This window comes from Monodon monoceros, unplaced genomic scaffold (assembly GCF_005190385.1).
Source record: "Monodon monoceros isolate NGI ecotype Baffin Bay Population unplaced genomic scaffold, NGI_Narwhal_1 Super_Scaffold_11, whole genome shotgun sequence".
Lineage (NCBI taxonomy): Eukaryota > Metazoa > Chordata > Mammalia > Artiodactyla > Monodontidae > Monodon > Monodon monoceros.
The window spans coordinates 132375649-132394735 of NW_021703767.1; the positions used below are offsets into that span (position 1 = coordinate 132375649).

General features: G+C 42.4%; 1 protein-coding gene across 3 annotated transcripts; it reads right to left on the minus strand.

The window, feature by feature from the left end:
• Window positions 1–3002: 3002 nt before the first annotated feature.
• Window positions 3003–18812, minus strand: METTL6 (methyltransferase like 6). Of its 3 annotated transcripts, XM_029214560.1 has the most exons (5): window positions 18202–18812; window positions 17194–17325; window positions 10517–10687; window positions 5564–5705; window positions 3003–3365 (listed from the first exon to the last, which is right to left on the minus strand). In XM_029214560.1, the coding sequence occupies exons 1-5, from the start codon at window positions 18424–18426 to the stop codon at window positions 3184–3186; spliced, it is 852 nt and encodes a 283-aa protein (XP_029070393.1). In that variant the 5' UTR covers window positions 18427–18812; the 3' UTR covers window positions 3003–3183. The 3 variants fall into 3 exon arrangements, with proteins under 3 accessions (XP_029070393.1, XP_029070394.1, XP_029070395.1); XM_029214561.1 differs by lacking the exon at window positions 17194–17325 and having other exon boundaries at window positions 3010–3365; window positions 18202–18515; XM_029214562.1 differs by lacking the exon at window positions 5564–5705 and having other exon boundaries at window positions 3010–3365; window positions 18202–18515.
• Window positions 18813–19087: the final 275 nt, after the last annotated feature.

A 19087-nucleotide genomic window follows, 5' to 3' on the forward strand; every position in this document is an offset into this window, starting at 1 on the left:
TAACTGAATAATGTGTGAGGCAAACAAGTGTCCACGCTGCAGTCCCTTCTCTTGCTTGAAACCCCGGCAACGTAAAAGCAAGTCCACAGAACCACTTGAGGATGAGGAGGGGTGAGGCCTTGCAGACACTTTCAGAGCCCATTGCCTAAAAATGTTGCCTTCAGCAGGCAAAGTAGAATGAGTGCTGGAGAAAAGCACCCTTGCTTTCTTATCCCCACTGTGAGGCCAAAATTGATCTTATGAGCTAAAGTTGACCTAGAAAACACATTTGCAAGCATTTCCCTTCCTCTTCAAAGACAATAAAAATGGACACGCTTTAACTGCAATTAAGATTGGGGCCCAGCTGAGGTTAGTGGGAATATCTGGCACCTAGCGCCACCTTGTGGTGGCTCATCCAAATCCTGGGCCCTTTCAAAGGGCCCTGTCAGATTAAATATGACTGCTTCGTGAAGAGGAGTATGGATTAAGTCATTTTCTTGGGGAATACAAACTAATAGAAATAACAAGCACTTGACTGTAACTCTATAGTAAATGAAGCACTCATTTAATCTGGTAGCAGTCCTGTGCTACAGGTAACAGGATCTCAGTCTTAGAAATGGGAAGACTGAGGCTTGGAGAAGTTGACTACTTGTATGGGCCAAGTCCTGGACTTGAACCCAGATGTTTATATTCCAAATAGCGTTATTGTTGTATGTAGTATATATCAAAAACTCGAATGAAGTTAATAGTACCATATAGTATCGTATACGGTATACACTGCATAGTATAATATATATATTCTATACTATATATGGTATATATACCTTACTAAAGAGCACTATAGTACTTATGCTATTTTCTATAGCACTGTAAACCAGTACTCACTACCCTTCTGGGGCTATTTTCTGCCTGTGAAGACAAGGCAATACTGGTTGACTCTTGACAGTCTATGATTTAGCAAATGCTGTCACAGAGTTTTGCTACTAAACACACTGTGGCCTTGCTTTCCTGGATCTCCCGGGCACCCAACCAGCAGAAGATTCTGCTCCCCTGTCTTAATCTGGGGTGCAGTAATGGAAGTGTCCCAGGGAGAATGAACACGGGGGCACCAAGGCAAGAGAACTGAAGCCATGTTTTTATTATTTCTTACCCCAATCCACTGGCCCAAACCATGATAGACACGTCACTGCATTCATTTAACTAGAAGTATGTTTTACAACCACAATTTAAAGTGGGGTTACTGAGAGGTTACCTGGCTGGGTGTCAGAGGTATGCATGTCATTAGGCCAGCTTTAAATATTCCAGGTGAAAAATCTGCAGCCTTTCCTTTATGGGGCAGGAATTTGGGGCCATCATTCCTCCTGAGGACAGAGACAACTCCAAGTTGTGCTTGGAGGAAACCGTGGGCCTCATTTACAGGCATCCCCTCAGGCAACTCCTGGCAAAGGTAGAGGGGCCAGGTCCTCGTCAGCCTGTTCGGCTTGCTTTAGAGTCACTCCCGTCTCCAGGGCACGTGGTCGGCCAGATCAGCCACCTCTGGTAGGTCTCAGGACAATTATCCATGTCTTACAAGTAAGGAATCTGAGGTTCAAACAGAGTGAGTGGTGAGGCCACAACTGACTTCTGACAACAAAAGCCCACGCTTACACTACACCACACTGCTCCCCACTTTCTACTTTAAATATCCTGTTTTTATCCAGCTCAGCCACTAAAACCCAAGTGACACTGGTCAGACCTAGTGGAGGAAACAGGTGAAAGGACTTCTGAGGAGGGGGCATTTAGCAGCATTCTGGGGCTGAAGCTGGGCGTGGGATGCACTTGCTGGAGCCACTTGGAGGAAAGAGCTCTGGACTGGAGGTGGGGAGCCTGGGGCTGGTCGAGGCTCTCCCCCAACAAATTGCTCTGGGGCTGGGCTTGCCCCTCGCTCCATGAGGAAGCCCGTGAGTCCCCGTCCCCCACCAGGTTCATCTTCTTTACAAGCTGATTTCAAAGGACAACTCTGTACTAGTCCTCATCAGTTCTGCTCTTACCCAGGATAGCCATCCTCCAGCCTTCAAAAGAAGGGGAGAGAACACATAAAGCAACAGACCAGCAACAGACAGGGGCTCCTCTTGCTTCCCCTGCCCCTTAGCGCCCTCCCAAGCAGTCAGGGACAGATGGCAGAGTGAGGACACCCAGCAAGCATGCCGCCTGAGCCTCACTGCCTGTCCCTCTTCTCTCCGAGAGCGGCAGGGCTGACTCTAATTGTACAGAACGGCTATGACTACTGGCCAGCCCCTCCCCACAGGGACCCCTCCCCTTCAAATGTGTTTGGCGTTGAAGGGCCCTAGCTGGCTGTGTGTGCGGTCCAGGCAGTACACTCAAGACAACCATTCTCATGAACAGGAAACATCATGGCCTACAGGATCAGCTTTGTTAGCAGGCCAAAAGAACTCTGATTTCATTTTATAAAGTGAAAGTCATTACACAGGAATGCTTGGGAAACAGGTCAGCAGACCAATCTGAGGATTTTCCCATATGCCACCTCAGCAACTAGCCATGGCAGTCATTGCCTCTTAGCTGCTGCCGCCTCATTTCCCAGTGGGGAGCTGGGACAGGGGATGGCCTTCCCGTCTCCCTCAGGGCACTGTGGCCAGGGACTGGCCCAATTACAGATGGTCTCAAGAACGAAGCAGGGAGCCATGGGGTGTTCCTGAGACCTCCAATGCAAAAGTGGCATTTGTGGACACTGGTCCTAAGGAGGCACATAAAATGAACCAAAGCAGAGGGAAATGGGCAAACATGAGACACTGGAGAAAGAAGAGAAGTGAACAATCCTTCAAGCTAAAAATACACAGGGCTGTGTTATTTTAGTCTATTTGGCCTCATTTTTCCACAGGGTTGTCTGACATGCTGCCTAGAGACACATTTACAGGCTTCAGGAGTAATGAATGACATGGGTCTCTCTAAGTGCTACAGGGCCCTCGTGCTTTCCTCTGTGGAATCTTAAGACAACATGGCTAAATCACTGTATACCATAAAACTTTCCTCTTCAGGTCTTGCAATTTTATTTACAATTCTGTAACACACACACACTTGCTACCTTTTAATATAAAAAGTATATATATTCATTTTAAAAAGTTAAAATATAAAAGTACACAAAATAAAGAGTGACTTTAAACTTTCCTCTTCAAGGGAAGGCACAGACATCAACTTCGTGAAAGGTCAGGACTCGTGGCCCAGGCACGGGGTCACAGGAGTTGGGTTCTTCAGAGACTTTCGGAACTTGCTCTGAAGGAAAACCCTCGGTACACACAGGCCTTCTTTTTTATTCACCGTCTCACGAAACACATACTCGTTCACCTCTTCTTCGTAACCTGTGTCCATAAAGAGCCGTGCCAGGAAATCTAGAAGACAAGCAGATCGACAGCGCTCGCAGTCTGGACTCCACTGCACCGCTGAGCAGTGGTGAGGGGGGCGGGAGGCTGAGACAGGGCATCCTTAATGGAAGGAGAACCTCAACACTAAAAGGTAAAGAAGGTTTTGTTCTGGAAAGTTAACAAACTCCTACTTCTCCCTGTCAAACAAAAACTCCCAAATAAACAATAAGCAAAAAAGTTTAAGAACAACCTGGAGTACGTCCTCCTTGCCCTACTGTGATTCCCCAAGGACAAGAGTCTGAGTAAAAAGAAACACAATTCCAGACTGGCTGTACTCATGCAAAGTGCGTGTGTGCTCAATTTGTTTACATCAAGCACCTCATCTATGCTAACATGAAGGAGGAAAATCAGTGACCAAACTGGGGAGGAAAAAAATTATCTGATAGTGACATACCCTAAGGAAAAGTTAATCCAAGTAATACATCACTACACATTGAGTGGAACAAACAGAATGGCTGCCTAGCAAAAACAAAGACTCTTATCGAGGGCATTACTCCAAAGAATGTGCTCTGAAGCACTTTGCAGATATTATTGCATCTTCTCATTTATAACTGGTTTAATCAGATTTCATGAATCCAAAACATTAAAACAAAATTTTAATTTTCACCGTACATTTTTAATGGTTTTGTAGTTTTAATGGTAATCACTCATTTTTAGCTTTAAGAGAATATTTCACTTCAAGAAATACAAATGTTGTAAAAATTAGAGCTTAAGAAGGTAATTATCTTATGGTTCAGATTACAGGCATACCTCAGAGATATTGTGGGTTCGGTTCCAGACCACCACAATAAAGGTAAATATTGCAATAAAGCGAGCCACACGAATTTTCTGGTTTCTCAGTGCATATGAAGTTATGTTTACAGTATACTGTAGTCTATTAAGTGTGCAGTAGCACTGTGTCTAAAAAAACAATGTGTATACCTTAATTTAAAAATACTGTATTGCTAAAAATTGCTAACCATCATGTGAGCCTATAGTGAGTCTTAGTAGTAACATCAAAGATCACTGATCACAGATCACCATAGGAAATATAATAATTTATAATAGTTCAAAATATTGCGAGAATTACCAAAATCTGACATAGAGGCATGAAGTGAGCAAATGCTGTGGGAAAAATGGTGCCAATAGATTTGTTCGACACAGGGTTGTCAGAAACATCCCATTTACGAAAAATGCAATATCCACGAAGCACAATAAAACGAGGTATACCTGTATTTAACAGGCTTAAAACTAACGTTCAAAATACCTAAAAGAGGGCTTCCCTGGTGGCGCAGTGGTTTAGAGTCCGCCTGCCGATGCAGGGGACACAGGTTCGTGCCCTGGTCCGGGAAGATCCCACATGCCGCGGAGCGGCTGGGCCCGTGAGCCGTGGCCGCTGAGCCTGCGTGTCCGAAGCCTGTGCTCCACAACGGGAGAGGCCACGACAGTGAGAGGCCCGCGTACCAAAAAAAAAAACTACCTAAAAGACTAAAATCATGTTCGGTGTTTGGATGGTTTTAAAATCATGTTCGGTGTTTGGATGGTTTTCTTATCAAAAATGACCTTTTAAAGACCCCTCTATAGCAAATTTGTGTAAAAAGTTTCAATCACTTTTTTCCTTAAAGATTTTTCTTGATGTGGACCATTTTTGAAATCTTTACTGAATTTGTTACAATATTGCTTGTTTTTTGTTTTGATGTTTTGGCCTCGAGGCATGTGGGGTCTTAGCTCCCCAACCAGGGATCGAACCTGCACCCTCTGCATTGAAAGATAAAGTCTTAACCACTGGACCACCAGGGAAGTCCCTCAATCACTTTTATAGAAAAAGGTTTCTTACCTTTGTGAGACTCAAGTAATCTCAAGGCACTACCCTGTCCTATTTGCTTTATGCCTGAGTGAACGAAGTGAAGATTCTGGTTTGCTCTCCCCTCTTTCCAGCGCAGCTCCTGGCGTCATCCACATGGCGGCGCATCAGAGCCTGTCCACTGATCCGGCTCACTAACTGGACACGGTCACCAGAGGCGGCCCGTGAGCTCACAGCCAGGGCTGGTAAGTGGTGCACGTGAGCGGGCTTGTTCTGGGACCTTGTGCTTGTAAGGGGGGTACAGTCACCCCCACTCCAACTGGTACCACAGTGACAATGCAATCAAGGAAACAGCAGTCAAGACAGATTCCAGCAATCTTACCATCAGTGAAAAAATACGATCTGGTTCCATCTTGTCTAACATAAAAGTTTTCTGCAAGTTTGCTGCCGGCTTTAAACCTAAGCATGGCATGATCATACAGCCCATAGTCGCGAAACAAGACACTTTTGCCTGGTTTTAATACCTACGAAACAAAACAGGCTGCACGTAATTCAGGGACCCAGTCAAACAGAGCTTACTATAAAATAAAACCTGATTCATTTAGGGATTAAAATAACTTGCATTTGTGACAGTTATGAAAGGGGCCAGACTGCAATACCCATACTATGAAGGAAAAGGGCCTGATAAGCAAAGGTGTGCTAAGACTTGGCAGTGTCCTGTGCACTGGAGGGGTACTTCCTGAGCACTAATGAGAGCTCTGTGGAAGGTCCAGTGTCACACAATTAAAGTGTTAAAGGTATCAGAAGAAACAATCATACCCTCACTAAAACACGTTCTCCCACCATTTTATTAGCCATCTCCTAATCCATGACCCTGCAGTCAAATTGTTTCTTTAAAAAAACACTATGTCATTTTCACTTTTTACTGATCTTTTGGGCTTCCTCATCCTGAGTCTCAGCTCTGGTCTCCCACGCTACAATTCTGTATGGCTTGCCCACCACGCTAACAGTGACGGCCCTCTATAGCTTACCAGACATTTTCTCACTGGGTCTTCACACAATTCTGGGAGGAAGGAAGGAAGAAGTGTGATTATCCTCTGTGAGACAAGGAAACTGGTAGCAGAAGAGGGAAGTGATTTGCCCACAATCATACAAAAGCTACTAAGGAGGGGGGGCAGGACTCAAGCTGGGGTTAAAGGCATCACACTGCAGGATCAGGGATGTTTGTTAGCCCTGGGCAGAGTAGGGGCGGGGGGTGTCATTCCAATTCTGTCCTCACTACTGACAAGATAAGAGAGGCTGTGAGGGCAGGGGTAACTTGAGTATTCTTCCCACACTGCTGCACTTCTTGATTTGAAGCGAAGCAACCTCACGCTAGTGCAGTGTGTAGAGAAGGGACCAGTGTCAGGCTCCGGTGGGAGTCCCTCACTACAGCCTTTCAGAAATAGCTGTCACAGAGCAGATGTCTCAAAAATTGGAAGGTAAAATCCGCCGGGAGTGGTATAACTGCCCCTCTCTTACACAGCAAATAGCCATATGCTTTTCAGAATGAAAAGAAAGTGGTACTCGCTGTGACACTTGCTTTTTATGCGGGGATTCTTTCAAACTGCGTAACTTTACCAAATAAGAGTGGACTTCAAAAGGGGGCATTGATTTTATTAAATATATTCTGCCCCATCACATCAACAAGATGATTTTTAAGACATGACATGTAGCACCTTTTACAGATTTTTGATGTAACCTGATGTTTCCTCTTCCTGAATAGAATAGGAAAGGTTGCCCCTAATACTTCCAAGTGTGCTGCAGATTTTCTCATTTAGCAAATTCTTTTTTTTTGGCCATGCCCCATGGCTTGTGGGATCTTAGTTCCCCATCCAGGAAGCGAACCCACGCCCTCGGAACTGAAAGCACGGAGTCCTAACCACTGGACTGCCAGGGAATTCCATCATTTAGCAATTCTTATCAACGCTAGCATGCATTTAAAATATTGTCAGTAAAGTGCCTCTTCGATAAAAACATTCATACCTTGGTCAGAAATGCTAAATTTTAAAATGTGAATAATTGAGAAGGAAAAAGTCTGAAAATTTTAGTCTGTGTGAGAAAGAAATCATTCTTAATTTCAGAGGGAAGGAAAGCCTGCATGGGACCCTTGCTCAGGAATTTGGGAAATCCTGGTCCATATCCCAGCTCTTCTGTTAACTGGTTGAATGACCATGGACAACATTGCATCCCTCTGAATGTATTTTCTCGTCCGTAAGACAGTAATTATGGTATAACACCTCCTTTGATGGCGGGGCTGTACAGCCACCGGCTTTCCTCACCCTCTCAACAGCTCCAGGAAGAAAGCAGGTGAGGTCGACCAGACCCACTCCATGTTGAGTGAGGCTCAGAGTACAAGTGACTCGCCTGGGCTTTCAAGGCAAGTCAGTGGCACAGGAAAACCAAAATCTCGTCTTCTGATGACAAATTTGGTCTATTTTTATTTTACCGTTCTATTCCAAAACTGAGGGAATTCAACTTTAAGGCTGCCTTTCAGTGTAAAATTATGTGGTTATAAAATTTCTCAGGTGTTAACATCCTAGAGTAATTATCTCTACCGTACAATAGTTTATTACTGTAGCTGATCAAGCAAGACTGCAGAGCTGCCCAAAGGGTGCCTGACTGTCAGAGGCTGAGAGCTCGCTTCTTCCAGTAATTTCCTGATGAAGCACATGGTCTCAAATTAATGAACCAGTGACTGACTATGCATGACAGCATCACACTGCTGCCGTGAACTCATTCCAGGTCAGCTGAAAAAGGATTTCTATTGGGGGGTAAAAACAGGAAGACTGCTGAAATGGAATTTGTTACTATAAGAAAGGGGCCAGGTATGGACTGGGACAGCTCAAGTTAACTTTTCTTTTAATATAACACTTCATTATATACTAAATATAGATAACATGCTGTATGTTTCCACTTAAATCAAGAATAGGCATATCCTCATTAATACCCAGCTCTGTCAGACTTAACTTTATTAATCTAATTGTGTCTCATTATGGTTTTATTTTCCATTTCCTGGGTTATTGAGGTTATCTTTTCATATGTTAACTATCTGTGTGTTCTCTTCTGTAACATGACTGTTTGCTCATTTTTCTATTGTCATTCTTACTGTTACTCAGGAATTCCTTATACATTCTGGATAGTAGGCCGACCAGGGATCGAAGCCATGCCCCCTACAGTGGAAGCTCGGAATCTTAACCACTAGACCGCCAAGGAAGTCCCTCAGTTGAGTAGATTTTAAGTTACTTTTCCCACCTTGTCTTTTCAATTTCTTTGTATTATACTGTCTTTTGAAGAACAGAAACTCTTAATTTTTTTACCATCATCTTTATGCATAGAATGTTTCTGAATCTTTGAGAAAATTTTCCCTACTCTGAAGTCAAAGATTTTCTCCTATATTTTCTTCTGAAAGGCTTTTGTCTTTTCCATTTGTCTTTAAATCCACCTGGAATGACTCTTGTATAGGATGTGAAGTAGGAATACAATTTTGGTTTTCTCTCACATGGCCTACCAACAGTCCCAGAATCATTTGCTGAGCAGTCCTTTTCCCAGGGATCTTCAATGTCACCTCTATCAACTATCAAATTTCCATATATATATGGATCTGCTTTTAAGCTATCACATTCCATTTGTCAATTTGTCTGTCCCTCTGCCAATACCACTGTGTCTTAATAATTGTAGTTGTAACAAGCCTTTATATCTGGTAGGGTATAAATCTCCCCATTGCCTTCTTCTTCAAGAGTGTTTTGACTCTTTGTTCCTTCATGTAAATTTAAAATCAGCTGTCAATTTCCTCAAAAAAAAAAAAAAGTCTACCAAAAAACTCAAAATCAAACAAAGAAGTAAAACAAAACACGTAACATGAAGTGGAAAAGTAAGATTGCACAATGCATGTTATTCTTTTTTAAGTGTACAGTTCTGTGGCACTGAGTACATTCATCTTACACTTATGTAATTCTGTTAATATTTTCTCATTAGACAATCATATTATCTGCAAATAATGAGTTCTGTTTCTTTCTCATTCTAAAATCCTTTATTCCTTTTTCTGGTCTTTTCCAGCTGACTAGGACCTCCAGTATAATGATGGATAGAACATTGACAGTGGGCACTCTCGTCCCCAGCAAAGTTCCAGACACTCCTTACTCTGCCCCATTACCTCCTACTCCTTCCTAATCCCCAAAACCCTCCATCAAATCACGGTATCCTGAACGTCCCCTTCATTCTTGTGCTAACAAAAACCTGACTGTCCCCTGAGGACGCAGTTTTCCCTGCAACCTCTCAAGTCAGGCTGTGTTTTCTCCCATGGTCCTTGTATCACTAGGCATGGGAATGGGTCTGGGGTTCTCCTTGCCCCACTGCTACTTTCTGTGCATTCCCCTTTCTCCTCCCCAAGCCTCATGTCTGAATCTCCTGTCATCAGATCATATCACCCACTATCCCTTATTGTTAGTCATCTATTAGTTCCAGGGTCATTTCCCTCCATTTCATGATGAATGCGTCTCCTGGTTTATGCTTTTATCCTCATACTACTCCATTCTTAATTCCCATCAATTTCAACATGCACATGGATTATGCTTCCAAATATGCTGGCCTCAATGATTTGAGCTCCTCTCTTCCGAAGATCTTGTCCTCCACCCTACCTTAATCACTCGCTCCCACAGTAATGTACTAAGTTCTTGTCAACACTGTAAAGTATAACCCCTTCATACTCTCAATGTCACACAAGTAACTCTCCGACCACCCCCTCCACCATTTTTCCAGCTCTTTCTCTAACTCCCCATCTTTCATAAACCTTCACCTTCACCTGAGTCATCAAATCAGGGATCCTCCCATCGGTCCCCTCTTCCCTCTTTACCTGGCTTAAGTCCCATGCCTATCTGTGGATATACGCTGGCTTCTCATCTGTTCATATGCCAGGGCAGGGAAAGGAGAGGTAAGGAGGAAAAAACCTTACAAAACCTCACAAGCAGAGGGCTAAAACCATCTGAATTTTTTAAAAAATTGTTTTCAGTGAGAATAGTTATTCCCTAACAGGTTTCCAGTGTCTTGAAATTTCTACCTCGCTACTCTTTTAAAACATCACGAACCAGGGTTAAATTTTAATGTACAGCTCTACATATACAGAGGCTCTCAGCTAATGTCCACTTCCTCAGCTTGCTGGACACTTTCCATTCTCTCTGTAAACTGACTGAAGCCACGAGACTCTGTCAATCGAGACAGCACGTGAGCCTCAGAGGGAAGGTAAGTGAAAAGATCAGGACATCTAACCCTCAAGTGCAGGCTCCCAATTACTAACCTTGTAAATGTTTTGTAAGACAAGGTGCATTTTATCAGGGTGAACCGCAGAGAGCACAAATATCAACATGACAACATCCACAGACTCCGGGGGCACGTGTTCCAGAAGGTCATCTTTAGTCAGATCACACTGGAATACCTTGCATCGTTCTGTGTCATATAAAGGATTTTGCTAGAGAGGAGAAAAACACAAAATAATTTTTACACCACATCCACGTTGATACATGGAGAAAAACACAGCATCAAAAGGAGATCCTACTTCTACGTGTACACTGCTGCACAGAAATCAATGATCACTTTGTAACTGGGTAAAACAGTAATGAACCATTTGCACATTAAAGCATGTAATGTTCAATACTGCTACAACAGACAAGATTTCATTTTAACAAATCATTTTTTTCCTTTTAAAAAAATTTTATTTTATATTGGAGTATATTTGATTAACAATGTTGTTAGTTTCAGGTGTACAGCAGAGTGATTCAGTTATACATATACATGTACCTATTCTTTTTCAAATTCTTTTCCCATTTAGGTTATTACAGAGTATTGAGCAGAGTTCCCTGTGCTATACAGCAGGTCCTTGTTGGTTACCTGTTTATATTAACCAATCATTTTTAACTGTGTACACAGTCTATCACATATTCCAAACTGAGCATTTTAGAAGCTTGTAACTCCAGAGGGATGATAATCCAAAACCAGCCTCTGCTCCCTTAACCCTATAAGAAGTCCTTCCAGCTTCCTTTATTGAGATGCTCCCACAGTTTTTCTGGGTATATTTTCCCTTGATGCAGCAAGCTAATAAAACCTAACTTTTTTTTTTTTAACTACACATGTGTTCCCGGTACATTTTGGTTCATTGTTTCAACACATGTATAAGAGCATTATGGAAAAAAATATCAAACTTTTCTTTAATGTAAATAAGGACTTTAATAAATTGAGAGATATACAAAGTTATTGGATGGGAAGGTTCAATGTTGAAAAGATGTCAGTTCTACCTATAACTCCTCTTATAAATCCAATGCAATCTCAACTGAATCTCCACGGATTTCTAGAAACTTGACAAGGTAAATTTTATTCATCTGGAAGTGAAAATCTTGAAGAATAGCCAAGATGATTTTTTTTTTTTTTTTGATAGTGGCCATCCTAATGGCTGTGAGGTGATATCACATTGTGGGGTTTTGTTTTTTTGTTTGTTTTTAATTTATTTATTTAATTAATTTATTTTTTTTGGCTGTGTTGGGTCTTCATTGCTGTGCATGGGCTTTCTCTAGTTGCAGTGAGCAGGGGCTACTCTTCGTTGCGGTGCGCAGGCTTCTCATTGTGGTGGCTTCTCTTGTTGCAGAGTAAGGGCTCTAGGCGCGTGGACTTCAGTAGTTGCAGCATGCAGCCTCAGTAGTTGTGGCTCGCGGGCTCTAGAGCACAGGCTCAGTAGTTGTGGCGCACGGGCTTAGCTGCTCTGCGGCATGTGGGATCTTCCCAGACCAGGGCTTGAACCTGTGTCCCCTGCATTGGCAGGTGGATTCTTAACCACTGTGCCGACAGGGAAGCCTGCCAAGACGATTTTTAAATGAAGAACAATGGAAGAGGAGGCACACTACTGGACATCAAAACACATTACAAAATGAAGTACTAAAACAGTGTGGTTTGAGAATGGGGACAAATAGATCACTGAGACAGAACAGAGTCCCCAAACAGACCCATGTATAAAGAGGGATCAGTAGTGTATATGACAGAAGAGAGATGACAAAAATGACAATTAGATTTAAAAAAAGGTAGATAATAGGGACTTCCCTGGTGGCGCAGTGGTTAAGAATCCACCTGCCAATGCAGGGGACGTGGGTTCGAGCCCTGGTCCGGGAAGACCCCACAGGCTGCGGAGCAACTAAACTCGTGCACCAAAACTACTGAGACTGTGCTCTAGACTCCACAAGCCATAGCTACTGAGCCCACGTGCCACAACTACTGAAGCCCGCGTGCCTAGAGCCCATACTCCGCAACAAGAGAAGCCAGTGCAATGAGAAGCCTGTGCACCGCAACAAAGAGTAGCCCCCTCTCTCCACAACTAGAGAAAGCCTGCGCACAGCAACAAAGACCCAATGTGGCCAAAAATAAATTTAAAAAAAAAAGGAGATAATACAGGTGACAATTATCAGGAATGGAAAACGAATTTCTCACTCAATTCACTGTTTGAACAGCTAGCTCTATCCACTTGTGTTAGAGGACAGCAGACCGCTTGGAGTAATAAAAGACTTGCAGCTCCAGTGCAGAGATGTAGAGAGGTGGAGAGATGTAGCTCCCATCCTTATGGGAAACAAGCTGGACAGACAGCAACTTTATGTGAACCCATGAAAGAACAGAGGTCAAAGAACCACCAGCCATCCCCAAATCTGGAGAGGGGCAGATGCCTTCAGGGAGACGCAGGACCCAAGCGTTTGCTTACCTGAGGCAGTAGCCTTCAGCCTGGAAAGAGAAAATTAGAAATGTGACAAACAGCTGAAGCCACCGGGATGTTCCCACCCTTTGCAGGTGTTTCCACCAAGGACATCACCAGGCTCTCACAGAGACAATGGTGCTCTTTCTGGTGCCGGACTTTCTCACCTCCTTTAAGGGAGGAAAGGTGTAACCTGCAGGGGAAAAGTCATCTGAGGCCTGTATCCTTAGGGCACTGGTGGAGTACCACTACCACTGGGGGAGGGCCCTACTCTTCCCAGACCTAGTCTTAATCTGCAGAGAGAATGGCCTCAAGACCACAGAGGATGACAGAGGCGGGGAAGCGATGGGAGAGAAAAGCTCTATTCCTGGAGAAGCAGAAACACTTGTGAGCGCCACACCCCTAAGACACAGGTCCATTATGCAGTTCAAAAACTGAAAATCAGAACATTAGAGAACAGTCTCTTTCCCCACATACTACCAACAAATCTCCAGTAATAACAACAGTGGATTGCTGGGAAAGCTGCAAGAGACAGACTCTTCATGGTGAACAGCACAAAGGGAAGACCCAAAGCCAAGAGGAGCAACAAAAACAAAGTCACCAGAGGAGTTTGAAGTCTCTGAGGCCAATAGCAACAACAAACCTCACAGGTAACTATAGCAACAAGAGACTTCAAATAGAGCCCAACTCCTGTCTAGATTATTACATATCCTTATTACCTCAGTATCCACTGCCCTATATAACATACCCGGCTTTCAACAAAAAAGAGCAAGGCGTACCAAAAGGCAAGAAAAAATATGGTCTGAAGAGACAATCAATCATGAGAACCAGACTCAAATATGACACAGACGTTGGAACTACAGGTTTGGACATTTAAAATAACTGTGATTAACATATTAAAGGCTCTAAAGGAAAAGGTAGACAACATGCAAGATCAGATAGGTAATTTCACAGAGAGATAGAAACTACAAAACCAATCAACTGGAAATGCTAAAAACAAAAAACTTAGTTACAGAAATGAAGAATGCTTTTGACAGACTCATCAATAGGAATGCCTACTGCCTAAAGAGGAACCAGTGAACTTGATGATAGGACAATAAATTACACAAACTGAAGAAAGGGAAAAAAAGTTAAAAACAAACAAAAACAGCATCCAAGAGCTGTGAGACAATACAAATGGTATAACATACAAGTAATTGGAATCCTAGAAAGAGAAGAGGAAACAGAGCTGAAGAAATACTTGAAGATATAATGGCCAAACTTTTTCCAGATTGATTAAAAACCATAACCAAAATTTAAAAAAGCATATCTATGTGATTACAGAACTTATAAACAAGACATAAAACCTTCATACCTTAAAAGGAAAAGATTATCAGATTGGTTCAAGATGGCAGAGTAGAAGGACGTGCACTCACTCCCTCTTGCGAGAGCACCGGAATCACAACTAGCTGCTGAACAATCATCGACAGAAAATACCTGAAGAGATTAGAGTCGAAAACTTCCCTAACATGAGAAAGGAAATAGCCACCCAAATCCAGGAAGGGCAGAGAGTCCCAGGCAGGATAAACCCAAGGAGAAACACACCGAGACACACAGTAATCAAATTGACAAAAATTAAAGACAAAGAAAAATTATTGAAAGCAACAAGGGAAAAAAGACAAATAACATACAAGGGAACTCCCACAAGGTTAACAGCTGATTTCTCAGTAACTCTACAAGCCAGAAGGGAGTGGCATGATATATTTAAAGTGATCAAAGGGAAGAACCTACAACCAAGATTACTCTACCCAGCAAGGATCTCATTCAGATTTGACGGAGAAATCAAAAGCTTTACAAACAAGCAAAAGCTAAGAGAATTCAGCACCACCAAACCAGCTCTACAACAAATGCTAAAGGAACTTCTCTAAGTGGGAAACACAAGAGAAGAAAAAGACCTACAAGCAATAACAATTAAGAAAATGGTAATAGGAACATATATACCGATAATTACCTTAAACGTGAATGGATTAAATGCTCCAACCAAAAGACACAGGCTCGCTGAATGGATACAAAAACAAGACCTATATATACGCTGTCTACAAGAGACCCACTTGAGACCTAGGGACACATACTGACTGAAAGTGAGGGGATGGAAAAAGATATGCCATGCAAATGGAAATCAAAAGAAAGCTGGAGTAGCAATACTCATATCAGATAAAATAGACTTTAAAATAAAGAATGTTACAAGAGACAAGGAAGGACACTACATAATGATGAAGGGATCAATCCAAGAAGAAGATATAACAATTATAAATATATATGCACCCAACACAGGAGCACCTCAATACATAAGGCAACTGCTAACAGCTATAAAAGAGGAAATTGACAGTAACACAATAATAGTGGGGGACTTTAACACCTCACTTACACCAATGGACAGATCATCCAAACAGAAAACTAATAAGGAAACACAGGCTTTAAATGACATAACAGACCAGACAGATTTAATTGATATTTATAGGACATTCCATCCAAAAACAGCAGATTACACTTTCTTCTCAAGTGCACATGGAACATTCTCCAGGATAGATCACATCCTGGGTCACAGATCAAGCAGGGGATGTGGGCTTGATCCCTGGTCAGGGAACTAAGATCCCACATGCCGTGGGGCAACTAAGCCCACACACCACAACTACCACGCCCGAGCACCACAACTAGAGAGCCCGCACACCGCAACTACTGAGCCTGTGTGCTCTGGAGCCTGCGCACCACAACTACAGAGAAGCCTGTTCACTGCAACGAAGCGCCCGCATGCCACAACTAAGACGTGACACAGCCAAACATAAATAAATAAATAAATTGGAGACAGTACTTTTTGCCCATAAGAGTGGAAGATATAAAGAAGACTGATGTCAAATGTTAAGGGCATAGAGGAAAAAATATCTTTATACTATTGGTGAAATTATAAATTGGTATAATTTTCTGGATGGAAGCCTGGCATTATCTACTTAAATTTCAACATGTATCCTTTCTCCAAGGAATTCTATTCTATTATTCACCACAGAAATATTTTGGGGCATGTGTACAATTTTGATCACATTAACCCTACTTGTAAGAGCAAAAAATTAGAAACAATTCGAACAATTACCAACAAGGCAATTGTTACAGTATTGCATATCCCTTCTATGGAATACTACAACAGGTAAATGAAATGCAGTGGACCTACATGTACTAGGATGAAAAACTCGGCAAGATATAACAGAGAGCGAAGAAAGCAGGTTATAGTACAATGTGATGACACTATTTAAAAAGTCTAATAGATGCTAAAACTGTGAAAGGTTGGTGGAAAACTACATATCTGCATGTTGCCAAAGTATCCCCCACATATCTGTTAGTGACAAAAAGAAAATACCTGTGCAACAAAGGAATTAGGTAGTTACTACCTTAACCCAGCGTTCAAAACTAGCATCACTTACAGCGAGATTACACTACTGCCTCCTGATAGGATGCAGTATGAAAGAAACAACATCAGCTATTAAAGTATTTTTGCCCAAAGTATTTTACCTGATTTAAATCTAACTTCTAGTTTACAGGAAATACAGAAACAAGTTAAACAATGATTAAAAGAAACAATCAGACCCAATTTGGCATGTGGGACCTCATTATAGAAAATGGCTTGCTCTCCGAAAATTCAATGTCAGTGGGGAAAAGGTCAAGGGGAAGGGCAGGAATGTTTTAGGCTAAGGAGATCTAAGGTACATAATAAAGTGTAAGATGTAGTCCTTAATTAAATATAGCTATTAAAGACACCTGGGACTATTGGGGGAAATCTGAATCCAGACTGGGTATTAATGACATTAGGGAATTACAGTTATTTTCGTCAGACGTGATAAGTATATTGTAGTCATGTAGAAAAAGTCCTCATTTTTTTTTAAGATGTAGGCATACATATATAGGAGTGAAGCGTGTCAACATTTGTAACTTACTTTAAAACAGTTCAGCAAGTCTATAAAGCAAAAATAGCAAAATGCTGGCAATCATTAAATCTGGATACAAGGATAAGGATGTTGTTTGATATTTCTTTCTACTTTTCTGAATACTGCTATGTTTCTGTATGTATTATACATGCATGTAAACAGGAAAACTAGGTTCACAGGGATCATAGCTGGTTAGCTTCAGGGAGAGGACTGAAATTGGGCAAATGGGTGTAGAAGGCAGGTCCAACAAGTCTAGGAAAATACAACAAAACACACAGCTGGTGCACCAACCTTGACATATTCAACTGCTCTTGGAGAAAAATCACAGGCATAGGCAAAGATATTCGGATCTTCTAAAAGCGGGAATAAACAGTTCCCAACCCCACAACCAGCTTCAAGCATAGTCAATTTTTGATCTTCAAACTGAGGAAAGAGAACCCAAAGTTACAGTACACTACATCTACATAATGAAGAAAAAACTAAAAGGTCCATAACATGAGACAAGGTCTCTGCCCCCATGGAGTAGACAATTAAGTGAACTGATAACCCAAAGCCACTGATACCTCGTCCAACAGTGGGCAGTTTGGTGTGGAGAAAACAAAGCATAATGGTTAACAGAATAGGCTCTGAGGTTAAACCGCGTGCACTCAAATCTGGACTCCTCCCCTCGCCCCAGGTTCTATCACTGAACAAATCACTTAAACAGCTTTGTGCCTCAATTTCATCAGCAAGTGGGGATAATACTAACGCCAAACTTCACCATGTTATTATAAGGCTTAAGTTACAGAACACATGTAAAGTTCTAGAAAACGGGCATGATAAAGTGTTCATCATTATTATTATGAACCTGTCATTGAAATCATTCATCATGAATTTAATATTTACAACTTTCAGATTAGCTTTAAAAAACGCCCCCTTTTTTTTAAACTTACAAAAAAAGCATATATTTATCTACTTTTCCTTCTCTTGCCATAATACAGAAGCATGATGCTGATGGCCTGATATGTCGGTGTGAAGTGGTTGAAAGCCCCACCAGTCACTGATTTCAAAATTCTGTGACTGGCCTTTGTTAGACAACAGGACTGCAGTTACAGCGTCTTTTCTCCTCTGTATTATACAACTCAGCGACTGCTAAAACTACTTGAGACAAACAGTGTATATCTAAGGTACAAAAATTTATGAAGCCTCTGAGGGGTTTCATAAATTATCTCACACTCCCCCTGGGAATGCAATAAAGCACCCCCTCTTCTACACATTCTAAATGAAGAACAGCTCAAATAAGGTGTAATATTAGTTTACCTCTCTACATGATCTGAGCTCCTCAAACTCTCTGGTGGTCCAGTGTCTATCTTTGAAGAAATTAGTGCTATTTCTTTTGTAAAAAAGGTCCCAGTTCTTCTGAGCCTCTTTTTCCAGTTTTTGCTGTTTATAATCAGACACTAAAGCTTGGTCTCTTGTCAGTTTCTCCTCTTCTTCAGAGCTGAGAATCCTTGCCTGAAGCCCTTTCCTTTGCAAAGCAGCCATCTCCTAAGTTGATGGTAATATATTTAACACTGCTGGAGATTCTCCATTCCTGAACAACCTGAGGAATTCAAGCGGATACTGCAGACACAGGCAGGGTTTTCTCAGATGTGGTCCCTCAGGTTGGGTCCAAGCCTCAGGCAGCATCGGGTGTTTCGCAGGAAAAAGAATGAGACTCCGGTTGGGGGGTTCTAGAACAGTTTTTTAAAGATGCTGAGTTAGTGGTCCTACAGCAGTTCTTTCACCTAACAGTTCAACTCAGCAAACGTTTACGAGGTGCTGACCTAACACAAATCCCTGCTCCGCTATTGAATAGGTCACAAAGACCAAGACACAGCCGCTGCCTTCAGAGGGCTGACATTCAGCGGCCAGGGCTCTCACGCACAGAACTGTAAGGAGGGTCACCGTTTCCAAGGACCGGAGACTCAGTGTTTTTCGGGGAAAACAGAGCTAAGCCCGGGTGGCCTGAGACTCTGAGTCTTACGAACCAGAGGTGGCGTCACTTCCCAGGGACTAAGGCCCTCGCGTCGCCGTCGGCACGCGAAGGGGAAGAAGAGACTCAGAGACGCGTGGTGTGGGGTGCCCAGGATACTCGGGATAACCCGGGCCGCCCAGCCGCGAGGGCCTGAGAGGACGGCGTGAACCTAGTCCCTCGCGCGCTGGG